Source organism: Orcinus orca, chromosome 2 (assembly GCF_937001465.1).
Source record: "Orcinus orca chromosome 2, mOrcOrc1.1, whole genome shotgun sequence".
Lineage (NCBI taxonomy): Eukaryota > Metazoa > Chordata > Mammalia > Artiodactyla > Delphinidae > Orcinus > Orcinus orca.
This window is the reverse complement of record NC_064560.1, coordinates 170,551,578-170,569,755: the sequence shown is the minus strand read 5'-3', so window position 1 is coordinate 170,569,755 and position 18,178 is coordinate 170,551,578. Positions and strand designations below refer to the sequence as shown.

The window sequence follows — 18,178 nt, the reverse complement described above, 5'->3', positions numbered from 1 at the left end:
TGAAATGATGCTATGTAGTAAAAACAGGCATTAGAAAGACAAAAGGGAAAAGTACTAGGTTCAAAGAACTAAGGAAGTCCACATATAGAACTTAAAGATAACGGGATCCTAAAATAAGGAAAAAAAAAAATCACACCAAATTTCAAATAACTTAGACAATTAAAAAAAATTTTTTTAAGTTGATATGTTGTATTTTCATTTTTATTCAGTTCAAGAAATTTCCTTTTTAGTGAGGGAGCCACTCGGCATACGGGATCTTAGTTCCATGACCAGGGATCGAACCCGCACCCCCTGTGGTGGAGGCGGGGAGTCTTAACCACTGGACCACCAGGAAAGTCCCCTAGACAATTTTATAATAAAGTTCCTCAAGAACACAACTTTTAGAACAATTCAGGCCTAAAAGTTATCATAATCCTATTTTTGCCCAAAGATTTTTACTCATTCTACCTGGTATACAAAGTCAGTCAATAAATTTTTTAGCTATTATTATCAAGGATAAAAGCTCTAGTATATATGCTCGACATTATTGTGGACATAAGCTATCTTACCATCTAGCATCTAATTCAACCTCCTGGTTAACAACAACAAAAAAAGCAACTCCAAATTCTTCTGGTGAATCACCTCATCCCAATCTCTCATATGGCTGTGGGTAATGCTGACCCCACTCTCAAGTTTAGGGGTAAGCTCTACTGGCCAAAGTCAATCAGCATATCCCAATCTCTTGGTCACAGCAACTAGTAGTTCTAGAACAAGCACATGACCCAACTCAGGCCAGAAATGTTCTACTGTTGAGAGAAGAAACTTCTCTCTATCTGCTTGTCTTAATGCTGAGAAGATGAGTCCTGGAGCTGCCGTAGCCATTTTACAACCATAAGGGGAGAGCCTGTCTAAGAAGCCAACTAAAAGAAAAGCATAGCCTGGTAAAGGGCACCAGAGTCATGAAGCTACTTGAAATTCTGCACATTGCCACATCTGAAGACATCCCTTAAACATAGACTTTTCGGTAATGTGAGCCATAAATTACCTTAAGCCTGTTTGGGTGGGGATTCCAATAGCTGCAATCAAAAGATATAGGCAAAATACAATCTGCTTACAAGTTCACCTTCCATTTATGTACTTCTCACTATAGCTGTTTGAATTCTAGCGTGTTTTTTAAATTAATGGTCTCATAACTACCGTGTCCCTGTTTGCTCATTGGGTTTCTAACTCTAAGCCATTGGCTACAGTTAGCTAATGGAAATTACCTCTCTAACTTGTTACCCGTTTATAAAAATAAAACATAATGGAACTCAGTTACAAACATGATGGCCAAGTCCGCATACAAATGTCCCTGTGTGAGAAAAGTGGAGTATGACCAAATTTGCTGGCCATTTGGTGTTAAGTCACACGGCTATCTAGATCAGAATGAGAAATATTTTTCTTATTTGGCAAAATCTCAAGTGTGTATATACAGGCAGCCGTCACCCACTGAACTAGTGATGAGTAATAACCAGCAATACTGTTAACTCCATTGGAATGCATTCTCTAATTAAGATTGTAAAGAAATCAGAAGATGGAGGCCAAGGTGAAGACCAAGGAATAAAATGTTCTATGTCACAGAAAGGATAAAGTTTATACGCATCAGCTTTAGTGATATGTAATTCACATACCTTACAATTCATGCACTGAAACTGTGCGATTCAATGATTTTTAGTACATTCATAAAGTTGTGCATCCATCACCACAGTTGATTTTTAAACCTTTTTATCATCTCAAAAGCAAACCCATTTAGCTGTTACCCTTCCCACCCCTCCTCCCCCAGCCCTAAGCAACCACTGATCTACTTTCTGTCTCTATAAATTTGCCTATTCTGGATTTGTTTTTTCATATAAATGGAATCGCATAATATGTGGTCTTCTGTAACTGACTTCTTTCACTTAGCACAATGTTTTCAAGGTTCACCAACGTTGTAGCATGTATCAGTGCTTTATACCTTTCTATGGCCAAATAATATTCCATTGTATGGATAGAACACATTTTGTTTATTCATTCATCAGCTGATGGACAATCTTACCCAGTTTTATACATCACTTCTGATAGCAAGTCTAAATGATTATAATTGGAACATAAAATTATTATTAATAACAAAGCAAATATTTACTAAATACTTAATACATTCCAGTCATAGGGTTGCGTGCTTTATTTCCATTTTCTCATGAAACATTCCCCTAAAAATCTATGATATAAATACTATCATCCTCATTTTACAGATGAAAAAACTGAAAACCGAAAGGTGTAAAAACTTGCCTAAGGTCTCAGAGGAGTAAACAAAATAAGCCAAGTCATTGGTATATGGAGTTCAGGTGGGAAGGGAGGAAACAAATAATACTTCCTCATCACTCTACAATGTGTTATCATATCTGCTCTTTCTGGTTTTTCTCCTTCACACATGAATGTAGGTACTCATAACCAGTAAGGACTGAGAAAAGATTTGAACACCAGGTCTAACTCTAAAGGCTATAGTCTAAGACACCAATAATGCCTTTTAACAAGCAGGCATTAAAGTTCTCTTTCCAGTTCAAAGCCAAAAGAAACACCATTATCCAGGGAAGGTTTCTTAACCTCAGCACTACTGACATTTTGGGCCACATAACTCTCGACTGTAGGAGACCATCTTGTGCACTGTTAGGATGGTTAGCAGCACCCCTGACCTCTACCCACCAGACGCCAGTAGCATTTCTCCCTGTGATAACCAAAAATGTCGCCAAATATTGCCAAATGTCTCCTGGGGGGCAAGGTCATCTCCAGTGGAGAAACAATAATCTAGAACTAATGCTCAATGGTCAACATTGAGTGGGAAGGAGGTATTAAGGGAGAAAAAAAGATGAAGGAAAAAACAAACAGCTCCTTTTATAGAAAAAATATACCCTCTTGCAAACTTACTGTACCTTTCTCTTCTCTACAAATTCAGGAGCAGAACTTTTAGTCAGCTGTTGGTGTCCTAACATATAAATTGACTGAGTAAGAATTTTCTTTATTAGCAAGACTTGCAGATTTTCAGGAATGGAAATTTCAGCACATACCTGGGAAGTAAGTAGTTTACAATTCTCACAGAAGCAAAGTGGCCTACTGCAGTAAGCAGTACACCAAATTCAGGGAATCTCTACCTTTATGCCTTAATTTCCTCATCTGTTTAAAAATAAAAACAGGTACAGGGAAAGGCAGAAAAGCAGAAAGGGTTTGATCTGACTTATAAAGGAGACTTCACAAATTAATTTGTTGATTATCAGTATCATAAACTGCTCAGGCTTTAATTAGAACTTCACAGAACCGGCACAGTACTAAATTTACAAATCTAATCTAGATCACAACGATGTTCCTCAAAGGAACATTCATAAACATTCCTTTATGAATAGATAAAAGCAAACTCCCTAAACAGAATAAATCTTCAGAAAATTTAGCCTAAAATTCACCTGTGTATATTTTAAATGGATCCTTAATTTACAATATTGTAAGCATCACTGAATGAGAAACGGAAAAAAAATATGGTTTGTCTCCAAATAATTGTATTCAAATTCCAAAATTCAGTGTGCTAATTTCCTCTGATGAAACGTTAGAAATGTAACACACACATTAATGGCTTTGACTCTTTCTCTAAGATAAAGATTGAACAAGCATTTCTGAGCTGCTATACCACAGCCAATGACAACAAGAAGCACAAGTAGTCGGTCCTACTATATTCATTCATTCATGCAACCAATTGACAGCTCTAGTGTACCAAGCATAGTGAAAGGCTCTGGAAGTAAGTGTATCTGTTTTCCTGTTCATTTTTGTTCAGAACGGAGATTTACAAGTGGGAGAGTGGGGGAAAGGAGATGTCGAAAGCAAAAATCTACAACAAAGACCTTATTTAATGGTGAAACTTAAAAGCACTCCTAAAAAGACAAGGATGTACACCAATACTATTTCAATTTAACGACATGTGAGAAGTTATACCCAATGAAAATTTAAACAAGAAGCATAAGGTCTAGAAAGGAAGAAATAAAACTGTCATCATTTACAGAAAATCAAGAAATAACCTACCAAGTTTTACCATTAATAAGGGAGTTTAATAAGGTTGCTGGATACAAAGTAAACTGCTACATTTAAAGGGAGAAAATCAAAAGGTAAATAGAAAAAATCATATAATAGCAGAAAAACTATAAAATAATTTGTCAAATTTAATAAAAGCTATGAAAGCCTTTTTTTTTTTTTTTTGCGGTACGCGGGCCTCTCACTGTTGTGGCCTCTCCCGTCACGGAGCAAAGGGTCCGGACGTGCAGACTCAGCGGCCATGGCTCATGGGCCCATCCGCTCCGCGGCACGTGGGATCTTCCCGGACCGGGGCAGGAACCCGCATACCCTGCATCGGCAGGCGGACTCTCAACCACTGCGCCACCAGAGAAGCCCTATGAAAGCCGTTTAATGGAGAAATGATAAATCTTTACTGAAAGACATTAAAGAAGACTAAATAAATGGAGAGATTTAATATTGTAAAGATACCAATTCTCAGCAGAGGAATCTACATAGCCAGTGTAATTCCAATAAAAACCCTAAGTTCTTGTAGATTTTGCCCAGTAGACTCTGAAGTTTACATCAAAGATCAAGGAGGGGCTTCCCTGGTGGCACAGTGGTTAAGAATTGGCCTGCCAATGCAGGGGACACGGGTCCGAGCCCTCATCTGGGAAGATCCCACATGTCGTGGAGCAACTAAGCCCATGTGCCACAACTGAGCCTGAGCTCTAGAGCCGACGTGCCACAATTACTGAAGCCCGTGGGCCTAGAGCCCGTGCTCCACAACAAGAGAAGCCACCGCAATGAGAAGCCTGCACATCACAACGAAGAGGAGTCCCCGCTCGCAACAACTAGAGAAAGGCTGCGCACAGCAATGAAGATCCAAAGCAGACAAAAATAAATAAATAAGGTAAATTTATTTAAAAAAAAAAAAATCAAGGAGCTGACAGTAGCAAATTAACTCCTGAAAAAGAACAAGGTACAAGGTTTGCCCCACTAGGTATCAAAAGTCATGTTATAAAGCACTTAGGATAGTGTGGTAACTGCACAGGCATAAACTAGATCAACAGAACAGAAGAGAGCCCAGAAACATACCCACCATGTATGAAAACTTAATTTATGACAAAATGACTACTGCAAATCACCAAGGAAAAGATACTCTGTTTAACAAATACTGATTAAACCAGTTATTTATAAAGAAAAAAAACAAATCCTGAATCCCTACCTTACAACAGATCATAATAATTTCCAACAAAACTGAAATGTGAAAACAAAAGAAACATGAAACTTTAAAAAGACAATCTTTCTGAGAGTATTCTTCTGATATTTGTGTAGGAATAATTTCTTAAACAAAACACAAAATTGTTAATTACCAAAAAAATGATAAACTGTGTATTAAATTTAAGAATGTATAATAATCATAAGAAACCTTAAGAAAAGCAAAGTGACAAGCTACAAACTGGGAAAAGATGTCTGTAATGTACATAACCAATAAGGAGTAGTACAATGAACATATTTTTTTAAACTCATTTTTCTTAATCAATAAGAAAAAGAGAATTCCAAAGAAAAATAAAAAAGAAACGAATGGGCACCGGAAAGAACAGAAAACTTAAATGGACTATATATGTGAGATAAGATGCTCAGCCTCATTAGTAATCAGAAAGGTTAACTAAAGTCAAAATGAGACACATCTAACACTTAACTGTTAAAACGGCAAACTGTTAAAACTTACCAAAATCAAAGACTGAGGATATGAAACAATAAGGACTTTCACATTCTAACGGTGAGAGTATAAATTGGTACAATCGTTTTGGCAAACAGCTTGTATTACCTAGTAAAACTGAACGTGAAAATACCCTGTGGGGCTTCCCTGGTGGCGCAGTGGTTGGGAGTCCGCCTGCTGATGCAGGGGACGCAGGTTTGTGCCCCCGTCTGGGAGGATCCCACATGCTGCGGAGCGGCTGGGCCCGTGAGCCATGGCCGCTGAGCCTGCGCATCCAGAGCCTGTGCTCAGCAACGGGAGGGGCCACAACAGTGAGAGGCCCACGTACCACCAAAAAAAAAAAAAAAAAAAAAGACAGAACTAATAAAGTTTCATAGAATGGAACACATCACAGAAAAATTAATAGTGGCATATAAATAAACTGCCATAAAGTGAGGAAAAGTATTTGACACAAAATGATATCCTTCATAAATATCTTCTTCAAATCAATAGTAAAAAACTAACCACCAACAGAAAAATATACAATTCACAAAATAACAAATACAAATGGAACAGCACAAGAAAAATAGCTCCATTTCACTAGTAATCCAAAAACTGAAAAAAGTAAACAATGAATTATTTACCAGTTTGTGAAAATACTAAATAGTGTAGTGAAAAGTACGAAAAAAGAAGCCCTCAAACTGCTGATCACAGTAATGAAAAGGTAAAAATCTTCAGAATTTGGCAATATATATTGAGAAACTTTAAAATGGGTGTAGCTTTCCGGTAATTCTACTTCTGCTAAATCATGATAAAAAATTTAGTCATTTAAACTTTGAACATCACAGTGATCTCACACAAATTTAAATTAGAAAATAATTGAAATAACTAAAAACAAGATAGCTAAATTAAGGTACTATATACACACAAAATGGAATACAGTGTAGTCATTAAAAATACTATCACAGAGTTAGATATAGCCTCATCCACCAGAGGGCAGACAGCATAAGCAAGAAGAACTACAATCCTGCAGCATGTGGAACAAAAACCACATTCACAGAGAGATAGACAAGATGAAAAGGCAGAGGGCTATGTACCAGATGAAGGAACAAGATAAAACCCCAGAAAAACAACAAAATGAAGTGGACATAGGCAACCTTCCAGAAAAAGAATTCAGAATGATAGTGAAGATGATCCAGGACCTCAGAAAAAGAATGGAGGCAAAGACCAGGAAGATGCAAGAAATGTTTAACAAAGACCTAGAAGAATTAAAGAGCAAACAAACAGAGATGAACAATACAATAACTGAAATGAAAACTACACTAGAAGGAATCAATAGCAGAATAACTGAGGGAGAAGAATGGATAAGTGACCTGGAAGACAGAATAGTGGATGTCACTGCTACGGAACAGAATAAAGAAAAAAGAATGAAAAGAAATTAAGACAGCCCAAGAAACCTCTGGGACAACATTAAACCCAACAACATTAGCATTATAGGGATCCCAGAAGGAGAAGAGAGAGAGAAAGTACCCGAGAAAATATTTGAAGAGATTATACTCAAAAACTTCCCTTACATGGGAAAGGAAATAGCCACCCAAGTCCAGGAAGCACAGCGAGTTCCATACAAGATAAACCCAAGGAGAAACACGCCCAGACACATAGTAATCAAATTGGCAAAAATTAAAGACAAAGAAAAATTATTAAAAGCAGCAAGGGAAAAATGACAAATAACATACAAGGGAACTCCTGTAAGGTTAACAGCTGATTTCTCAGCAGAAACTCTACAAGCCAGAAGGGAGGGGCATGATATACTTAAAGTGATGAAAGGGAAGAACCTACAACCAATATCACTCTACAAGGCAAGGATCCCACTCAGATTCGATGGCGAAATCAAAAGCTTTACACACAAACAAAAGCTAAGAGAATTCAGCACCACCAAACCAGCTCTACAACACATGTTAAAGGAACTTCTCTAAGTGGGAAACACGAAAGAAGAAAAGGACCTACAAACACAAACCCAAAACAATTAAGAAAATGGTCATAGGAACATACATATTGATAATTACCTTAAACATGAAAGGATTAAATGCTCCAACCAAAAGACACAGGCTTGCTGAATGGATACAAAAACAAAACCCATATATATGCTGTAAACAAGAGACCCACTACAGACCTAGGGACACATACAGACTGAAAGTGAGGGGATGGAAAAAGATATTCCATGCAAATGAAAATCAAAAGAAAGCTGGAGTAGCTATACTCATATGAGATAAAATAGACTTTAAAATAGAGAATGTTACAAGAGACAGGAAGGACACTACATAATGATCAAGGGATCAATCCAAGAAGATATAACAATTATAAATATATTTGCACCTAACATAGGAGCACCTCAATACAAAAGGCAGCTGCTAAAAGCTCTAAAAGAGGAAATCGACAGTAACACAATAATAGTGGGGGACTTTAACACCTCACTTACACCAATGGACAGATCATCCAAACAGAAAATTCATAAGGAAATACAAGCTTTAAATGACACAATACACCAGATAGATTTAATTGATATTTATAGGACATTCCATCCAAAAACAGCAGATTACACTTTCTTCTCAAGTGTGCACAGAACATTCTCCAGGATAGATCACATCTTAGGTCACAAATAAAGCCTCAGTAAATTTAAGGAAATTGAAATCATATCAAGAATCTTTTCTGACCACAATGCTATGAGATTAGAAATGAATTACAGGGAAAAAAACGTAAAACACACAAACACATGGAAGCTAAACAATACGCTACTAAATAACGAAGAGATCACTGAGGAAAGCAAAGAGGAAATCAAAAAATACCTAGAGACAAATGACAATGAAAACATGACGATCCAAAACCTATGGGATGTAGCAAAAGCAGTTCTAAGAGGGAAGTTTATAACTATACAAGCCTACCTCAAGAAACAAGAAAAATCTCAACTAAACAATCTAACCTTACACCTAAAGGAACTAGAGAAAGAAGGACAAACCAAACCCAAAGTTAGCAGAAGGAAAGAAATCATAAAGATCAGAGCAGAAATAAATGAAATAGAAACAAAGAAAACAATAGCAAAGATCAATAAAACTAAAAGCTGGTTCTTCGCGAAGAGAAACAAAACTGATAAACCATTAGCCAAAGTCATCAAGAAAAAGAGGGAGAGGACTCAAATCAATAAAATTAGAAATAAAAAAGGAAAAGTTACAACAGACACCACAGAAATACAAGGCATCCTAAGAGACTACTACAAGCAACTCTATGCCAGTAAAATGGACAACCTGGAAGAAATGGACAAATTCTTAGAAAGGTGTAACCTTCCCAGAACGAGCCAGGAAGAAATAGAAAATATGAACAGACCAATCACAAGTAATGAAATTGAAACTGTGATTAAAAATCTTCCAACAAACAGAAGTCCAGGACCAGATGGCTTCACAGGTGAATTCTATCAAACATTTAGAGAAGAGCTAACACCCATCCTTCTCAAACTCTTCAAAAAATTGCAGAGGAAGGAACACTCCCAAACTCATTCTATGAGGTCACCATCGCCCTGATACCAAAACCAGAGAAAGATACTACAAAAAAAGAAAATTACAGACCAATATCACTGATGAACATAGATGCAAAAATCCACACAAAATACTAGCAAACGGAATCCAACAACACATTTAAAGGATCATACACCATGATCAAGTGGGATTTATCCCAGGGATGCAAGGATTCTTCAATATACGCAAATCAATCAATGTGATACACCATATTATCAAATTGAAGAATAAAAACCATATGATCATCTCAATAGATGCAGAAAAAACTTTTGACAAAATTCAACACCCATTTATGATAAAAACTCTCCAGAAAGTGGGCACAGAGGGAACCTACCTCAACATAACAAAGGCCATATACAAACAACCCACAGCAAACATCATTCTCAATGGTGAAAAATTGAAAGCATTTCCTCTAAGATCAGGAACAAGACAAGGATGTCCACTCTCACCATTATTATTCAACAAAGTTTTGGAAGTCCTAGTCATGGCAATCAGAGAAGAAAAAGAAATAAAAGGAATACAAATTGGAAAAGAAGAAGTAAAACTGTCACTACTTGCAGATGACATGATACTATACACAGAGAGTTCTAAAAATGTCACCAGAAAACTACTAGAGCTAATCAATGAATTTGGTAAAGTTGCAGGATACAAAATTAATGCACAGAAATCTCTTGCATTCCTATACACGAATGACGAAAAATCTGAAAGAGAAATTCAGGAAACGCTCTCATTTACCATTGCAACAAAAATAATAAAATACCTAGGAATTGTAGGTATTTTACCTACCTTTTGTCTCTCTAGGTAGGTCTTTTGTCTCCTTACTTAGGGAGACAAAAGACCTGTATGCAGAAAACAATAAGACACTGATGAAAGAAATTAAAGATGATACCAACAGATGGAGAGATATACCATGTTTTTGGATTGGAAGAACCAATATTGTGAAAATGACTGGACTACCCAAAGCAATCTACAGATTCAATGCAATTGCTATTAAATTACCAATGGCATTTTTTTCGGAAGTAGAACAAATCATCTTAAAATTTGTATGGAGACACAAAAGACCCCGAATAGCCAAAGCAGTCTTGAGGGAAAAAAACGGAGCTGGAGGAATCAGACTCCCTGACTTCAGACTATATTACAAAGATACAGTAATCGAGACAATGTGGTACTGGCACAAAAACAGAAACATAGATCAATGGAACAAGATAGAAAGCCCAGAGATAAACCCACACACCTATGGTCAACTAATCTGTGACAAAGGAGGCAAAGATATACAATGGAGAAAAGACAGTCTCTTCAAAAGTGGTGCTGGGAAAACTGGACTGCTACATGTAAAAGAATGAAATTAGAACACTCCCTAACACCATACACAAAAATAAACTCAAAATGGATTAGAGACCTAAATGTAAAAGACCGGACACTATAAAACTCTTAGAGGAAAACACAGGAAGAACACTCTTTGACATAAATCACAGCAAGATCTTTTTTGATCCACCTCCTAGAGTAATGGAAATAAAAACAAAAATAAACAAATCGGACCTAATGAAACTGCAAAGCTTTTGCACAGCAAAGGAAACCATAAACAAGACGAAAAGACAACCCTCAGAATGGGAGAAAATATTTGCAAACGAATCAACAGACAACGGATTAATCTCCAAAATATATAAACAGCTCATGCAGCTCAATATTAAAGAAACAAACAACCCAATCCAAAAATGGGCAGAAGACCTAAATAGACACTTCTCCAAAGAAGACATACAGATGGCCAAGAGGCACATGAAAAGCTGCTCAACATCACTAATTATTAGAGAAATGCAAATCAAAACTACAATGAGGTATCACCTCCCACCAGTTAGAATGGGCATCATCAGAAAATCTACAAACAAATGCTGGAGAGGGTGTGGAGAAAAAGGAAGCCTCTTACACTGTTGGTGGGAATATAAATTGATACAGCCACTATGGAGAACAGTATGGAGGTTCCTTAAAAAACTAAGAATAGAAGTACCATGTGATCCAGCAATCCCACTACTGGGCATATATCCAGAGAAAACCATAATTCAAAAAGACACATGCACCCCAATGTTCATTGCAGCACTATTTACAATAGCCAGGTCATGGAAGCAAGCTAAATGCCCATCGACAGATGAATGGATAAAGAAGTTGTGGTACATATATACAATGGAATATTACTCAGCCATAAAAAGGTACGAAATTGAGTCATCTGTTGACACGTGGATGGATCTAGAGACTGTCATACAGAGTAAAGTAAGTCAGAAAGAGAAAAACAAATATTGTATATTAACGCATGTATGTGTAACCTATAAAAATGGTACAGATGAGCCGGTTTGCAGGGCAGAAGTTGAGACACAGTTGTAGAGAACAAACATATGGACACCAAGGGGGGAAAACCACAGGGGGGGTGGGGATGGTGGTGTGCTGAACTGGGCCATTGGAATTGACATGTATACACTTATGTGTATAAAATTGATGACTAATAAGAACCTGCTGTATAAAAAAACAAAGAAACAAACAAAAAAATACTATCACAGAAATAGTATTTTCAGTAGTTCAAAGTATTTCCTGAGTACCTATCAGTGCAAGACACTGTTCTGGAACCTGGGAATATAATAGTTTGTAAGAAAAACAAGGCCCTGCCTTCAGAAAGCTTATAAATGCAAACAAATGATTAAGGAAGATAATTTCAGATAGTGATTTATGCTATTAACAAAATTATTATAAGGTAAAATATCTGTTCAATGAACAAACAGGGTAATCATGTTAGGGATGGAGGAAAATGTAACAAAAAGGATGAAGGTTTTCAGTGCACTGGAGAATATACAGAAACATTACCTGTCTTAATAGATATTGAGTACCCACTTTTAGTGATATTATTTATATCTTGAACCTGAAATATTTCATATTATACTGACTGGAAACATGGCATAGTGGTTAAAAGCATGGCCTCGCCTCCAGAGCTTGACAGCCTAGATTATTTGATCTTTCTCACCTCACTTTCCACATCTGCAAATCAGGGATGATAACAGCAACCATCTCATAGAATTGTTTTTGAGGACTGTATGAGCTTAAAAATGTCAAGTGCTCATATAGCAACTGTTTAAAAATTATATTAGGGACACCTATTATTTCTATAAAGTCACTATAACCTTTTGACTATGATAAATAAATCCCTCTGTCAGAAAGAGAAAGTGGGTGAGGCCAAGGTAATGGGATAGAATGTGACTGAGGGCAGTAGGGGACTATTTTAGCTGAGACAGCCTCCAGGAACGCCTCCAGGAAGGGGTGACAGCTACACAGAGTTGAAACCTAGGAAGTCAGTCATGCTAAGATCTAGGGAAGGAACAGCTAAGTTTCTAAGGTAAGAACATAAAATTGAAAAAAATTTACAATGGATAAAATGAAAACTGTAGATTATAAATGTCAAGTAAAATATTATCACAGTTTGCTTAAGATATATATACACATTTTATTTATATGTATAAAAATAAATGTTTAGATTTATAAAGCCATGTTTTATTACTTCTTTAACCTGTTTTCCATTGGTTTTGGTCTTTGGTATGAATAACTATTACACTATTATGACTACTATTGTTCTAAAATGTTATTTATTAACAAGGCCAAGGATACTGATATATCCCCAGATAGCCAGTCAGCTTTGCTGTGGTCTAATGTGACAATCACACTTGTCACTGTATCAACAGTGGTAAGATCTACCACTGCCTTAAAACCAGGTAAACAGAACAGGCATGACACAATAATAACATCATTGTACACATGCATCACTGTACATCGTTACAAACTGAGTGGCATGGGTTTCCTTACCTTGGGCCATTGCTGTCTTTTCTCCTTGTTGAACAGTTGCCTTGCTCAGCTCTGGCTCGCTGATCTGTGAAATCATTTGTGTTCCTATCTACAATCTCTCCAGCATCAAGTGCTCTGTGGAGTCGATAGTTGACCATCTTCAGAACAATGAAAACAGCAGCTATCACAGGACAATAGACTGCTACTATAATCATGGAAGAAGGAAGGGCCTTAAAGAGAAAGAAAATAAAGATAGGAATTTTAACATATCTTATACTTTATTCAATGAGAGAAATCTGTAACTAAAATAATAAACACACACATTCTCACACAAAGCAACAATTGTGTTCCTAGCACTAAGTTGTAAAAGTATAAGACAGCACCACCCAATACAGTAGCCACTTGCTACGTGTGGCTATTGAGTGCTTGAAATGTGGTTAGCCTGAATTGAGATGTGCACTAAGAATAAAATAACACTGGATTTTGAAAATTCAGTATGAAAAAAAGAATGCAAAATATCTCAATTTTTATACTGATTACATGTTGAAATATATTTAGATTATACTGGGTTAAATAAAATATATTATTAAAGTTAATTTCATCTGTTACTTTTATTTTTAATGTAGCTACTAGAAAAGTTTTAAATTACATATGTGGCTTACAATATATGTCCACTGGACAGCACTGTTACAAAGTCCATGCCAAAAAGCTTATAATACAAGTAGAGAGTTAAGGTATCACATTATATAATATGTGAATAAGACAGGGTTGTGCTCCAAATACACATAATCTCTGTTTATGTGCTCCCTGTAACTTTTTTTTAGGATATAAACTTTGTGTTCTAGAAAATCCCAAGTTAAAACTTATGAGAATAACCTTAGAACTATGACTATAAAACCAGATAAGACATGGGGGACATTCAAAATCCAAATGTTTTATTTTAAAATACTTAAATGCTTAAAATACTGAAAAATTGTAACCTGTCAAATAAAACGAATAAAAGAATACAGAATAGAATCAAGCAATAAATAGATTTATTGAAATAAGTCAGAAGCATCCTGGGCATGGGGACTGCACACCCATCATACCTGAGAATTCAGTGATGTGGACATGAGTCCAGGGCTGGCAGGCTGGAGAACACCCCACTTGGAAGGCATGACTCAGAGTCACTGTTAGCAAAGCCTATAAAACTAGGCTCAAGTTATGCCCCTTTTCATGAGAAAAAAATCATCCCAGGTGTTTACAGCTCTAGATTTCACATATTTTCATAAGGTTCCACCTCAGTAATCTGAGAACATGGCTCTAAATTTACTTGGAAAGATATCCTCAAATCGCTTGAGAAGGTGAAATTGAAAAGGTTCTAATGAACCAGGGAGGTTTCAAAGACAGATATGATAAAAGTTTAAAAAATAAGACAGTTATTTGGGAGGTAGAGAGAGGGAAACAGTGTGGGTTGGAACTGGGAGGCGGGAAAAGAAAGTAAATCAAGCCTAAAGTTTAATACTTTTGGGTTGAGTGCAGGCATAATAGGTAAATATTTGGTATTTTTATTTTTTAATTTTATTTATTTTTGGCTGTGTTGGGTCTTCATCGCTGCAACTTTCTCTAGTTGCGGCGAGCGGGGGCTACTCTTCATTGCGGTGCATGGGCTTCTCACTGTGGTGGCTTCTCTTGTTGCGGAGCACAGGCTCTAGGCGCACAGACTTCAGTAGTTGTGGTTCACGGGTTCTAGAGCACAAGCTCAGTAGTTGCGGCACACGGGCTTAGCTGCTCTGCGACATGTAGGATCTTCCCAGACCAGGGATCGAACCTGTGCCTCCTGAATTGGCAGGCGGATGCTTAAGCGCTGCACCACCAGAGAAGTCCTATTTGGTATTTTTAAATGCTTAGATTAAGAAGCCCTTCATATTGGTGTATCTAAAAAATTACACTGGTGATTTCAATTTAAAATGTCATTGAATAACAGATCTAGGCTTATAAAATGTATTTAAAATCTTACAAAATCCATAAATATCAGGTTTAGAAGAGTTAAGTACTCCAAAGATTTGTTAATTTACATAATTTACTTAAAATTTATAAATGCAATTTAAATTCAAGGGATCTTAAGCTACATGAAAAAACTGAATCTCTTAAAAATGATTGTTAAAATGTGTTCAATTTGTAAAGAGTTGAGTTTAAAATTCTGTTAATTTATAGCTTTAATAAATCTAACATTCATTGCAAAAAAAAACAGTTCCCTGAAAAACTTTTTCCAAACAGAAACACACACACACAAATTGACAAAAATTTCAAAGTAAACATGCACATAAATACATACAAACACATACACTGCTTAGAATATTTATAGAAGTTCTGCATGATGCTGATTTCCATATGATATGTTCACTTAAGAACTGGAATTCTTGGAGATCATTTAGTTCAACACCCTCATTTCCAGACTAAAAACAGAGCTACTGTATGATCCAGCAATCCCACTCCTTAGCATATATCTGAAGAAAACCATAGTTCAGAAAAATACATGCACCTCAATGTTCACTGCATCACTGTTTACAACAGCCAAGACATGGAAGCAACCTAAATGTCCATCGACAGGTGAATGGATAAAGATGTGGTACATATATACAAGTAATATTGTACATATATACAGTATTACTCAGCCGTTTAAAAGAATGAAATAATACCGTTTGCAGCAACATGGGTGGACCTGGAGATTATCATACTAAGTGAAGTCAGACAGAGAAAGACAAATATCATATGATATCACTTATATGCTGAATCTAAAAAAAAAAGATACAAATGAACTTACTTACAAAACAGAAACAAACTCACAGACTTAGAAAACGAATTTATGGTTACCAGGGGGGAAGAGTGGGGTGGAGGGATAGATTGGGAGTTTGGGATTGACATGTACACACTGCTGTATTTAAAATAAAATGACTTTCCATGAAATTAATTATTTTAAAAGCATGTATCACTGTATATAGCAATATGTATATATTTATATATGTATGTGTATATATATAACATGTATATTATATAAAGAATAAATATAAAGAATTCCTTCAAAATCAATAACAAAGAGGCAGACCAATGAAAATAAAGGACAACAGACAGAACTTACCCAGAAAAATATAAATAGCCAATAAAAACAACATGAAAACATGTTCAACTTCATCAGTAATGAGCAAAATAAAATGTAAAACCTCAACAATGTATCATTAACACCCATCTTAATGAACAAAAATTAAGAAATCAGACAAAATTAAGTATGGACAACCAGACCTCTTGTAAACTGCTAGTAGAAACATAAATTGATAGATACATCACCCAAGATCCAGCAATTTCTCTCATAAGCATAAAAATGAAAGAAACTCTTACACTCGCAGCATAAGACTTTTACCAAAAACTGGGGGTGGGGGGGGAACCTCAATTGAAAATCAAAAGGAAAATGGAAAACGGCAGACTAGTTACCAATGGAATGTAACAGTAAAAACTACAGCTACAGGCAGCAACATTAACTGTACACATACAATATGTGTTGTATTCCAAATGTAAACTTACGTTTTACTGTATTTTCTTGATTTTTTGTTAATAAGCATGTATTTCTTTTATAGTTAGAAAAGAGAGCTAAAATTTTAATAGCGATAAAAAGGTTTTCATATTAGGAAAAGAGTATATTAGCTTTCATCTTTTACAAAGACATGATCTACATTCTTCTCATTAATGGATGCCTTATCAATAGGTCAAGTTCCACATCAAGGCCGTTTGTCACCTTATTTGCAAGAAGTTTAAAAAAAATCTTAACTCTCAATTATACAGCCCTGAATGGCAGGAAGTGTTAACAGCTGTCAGAGAGCTCTAGATATTCAGATCAAACATAGCCCCCAAAATTGTAGTAAGCCTCCTTACTAAGAACTATGTTAGATACTTTACATAAGATCAATCCTCTTAGAAGTTGGATGAATAGAAATGTAAATGAAAACTACAATTAAATATTACCACATACCCATTAGGATGGCTACTATCAATTAACCAGAAAAAAAAAAAAGGACAGAAAATAACAAGTGTTGGCATCGGTGTGGAGAAATTGGAACCTCTGTACGCTGTTGGTGGGACAGTAAAATGATGCAGCCTCTATGAAAACAGTATGGTGGTTCCTCAAAAATATTAAAAATAGAATTACCATACGATCTAGCAATTCCACTTCTGGGTATTTATTCCAAAGAATAAATCGAATCTTGAATAAACTGCAGGATCTCAAAAAGATATCTGGACATTCATGTACACAGCAGCATTACGCACAATAGCCAAGAGATGGAAGCAAAGCAGTGTCTATGAATGGACGAATAGATAAACAAAATGTGGTCTATATTTATGATGCATTATTCAACATTAAAAGGCATGAACTCTTTTTTTTTTTTTCTTTTTTTGCAGTACGCGGGCCTCTCACTGTTGTGGCCTCTCCCGTTGCAGAGCACAGGCTCAGCGGGCCTGGCTCACGGACCCAGCCGCTCCGCGGCATGTGGGATCTTCCCGGACCAGGGCACGAACCCGTGTCCCCTGCATCGGCAGGCGGACTCTCAACCACTGCGCCACCAGGGAAGCCCTAAAGGAATGAACTCTTGTCGCATGCTGCTGCACGGATGAACCTTGAGAACAGTATGCTAAGTGAAATAAGCCAGTAACAAAAAGGCAAAATACTGGATGATTCCACTTATATGAGGTATCTAAAGTAGTCAAATTCATAGAAATAGAAAGCAGAATGATGGCTGCCACGGGCTGGTGGGAGAGAGAGTGAAGAGCTGTTGTTTAATGGGTATAGAGTTTCAGTTTTGCAGAATGAAAAGGTCCTGGAAATGAATTCCACAACAATGTAAATATACTTAACACTACTGAATAGAACACTTAAAATTGTGTTAAAATGGTAAATTTTATGTTACGTGTTTTTTACTACAATTTGAAAAGTTAGACGGACGAATGTTTCACTCTTTTCTCTCTGGTGAGGAAAGTCAAATGTTGGGAAACAAGCTAGGAGACTGAGCCATTTACACCACTT

At 36.3% G+C, this 18,178-nt stretch overlaps 1 protein-coding gene across 9 annotated transcripts in view; it reads right to left on the bottom strand.

Annotated features, from left to right (window-relative positions):
* The window catches only part of PCNX1 (pecanex 1), a 172,350-nt gene that overhangs the window by 127,646 nt on the left and 26,526 nt on the right, over positions 1–18,178 (bottom strand). For all 9 annotated transcript variants that reach the window (XR_007475658.1, XR_007475657.1, XM_004262188.3 and 6 more), the window contains exon 2: positions 13,144–13,352. Coding sequence is in view for 7 of the 9 variants with exons in the window: in XM_004262188.3 (XP_004262236.2) it covers positions 13,144–13,352 (209 nt within the window). In the remaining 2 variants the exon portion in view is untranslated. The remainder of the gene's footprint in view (positions 1–13,143; positions 13,353–18,178) is intronic.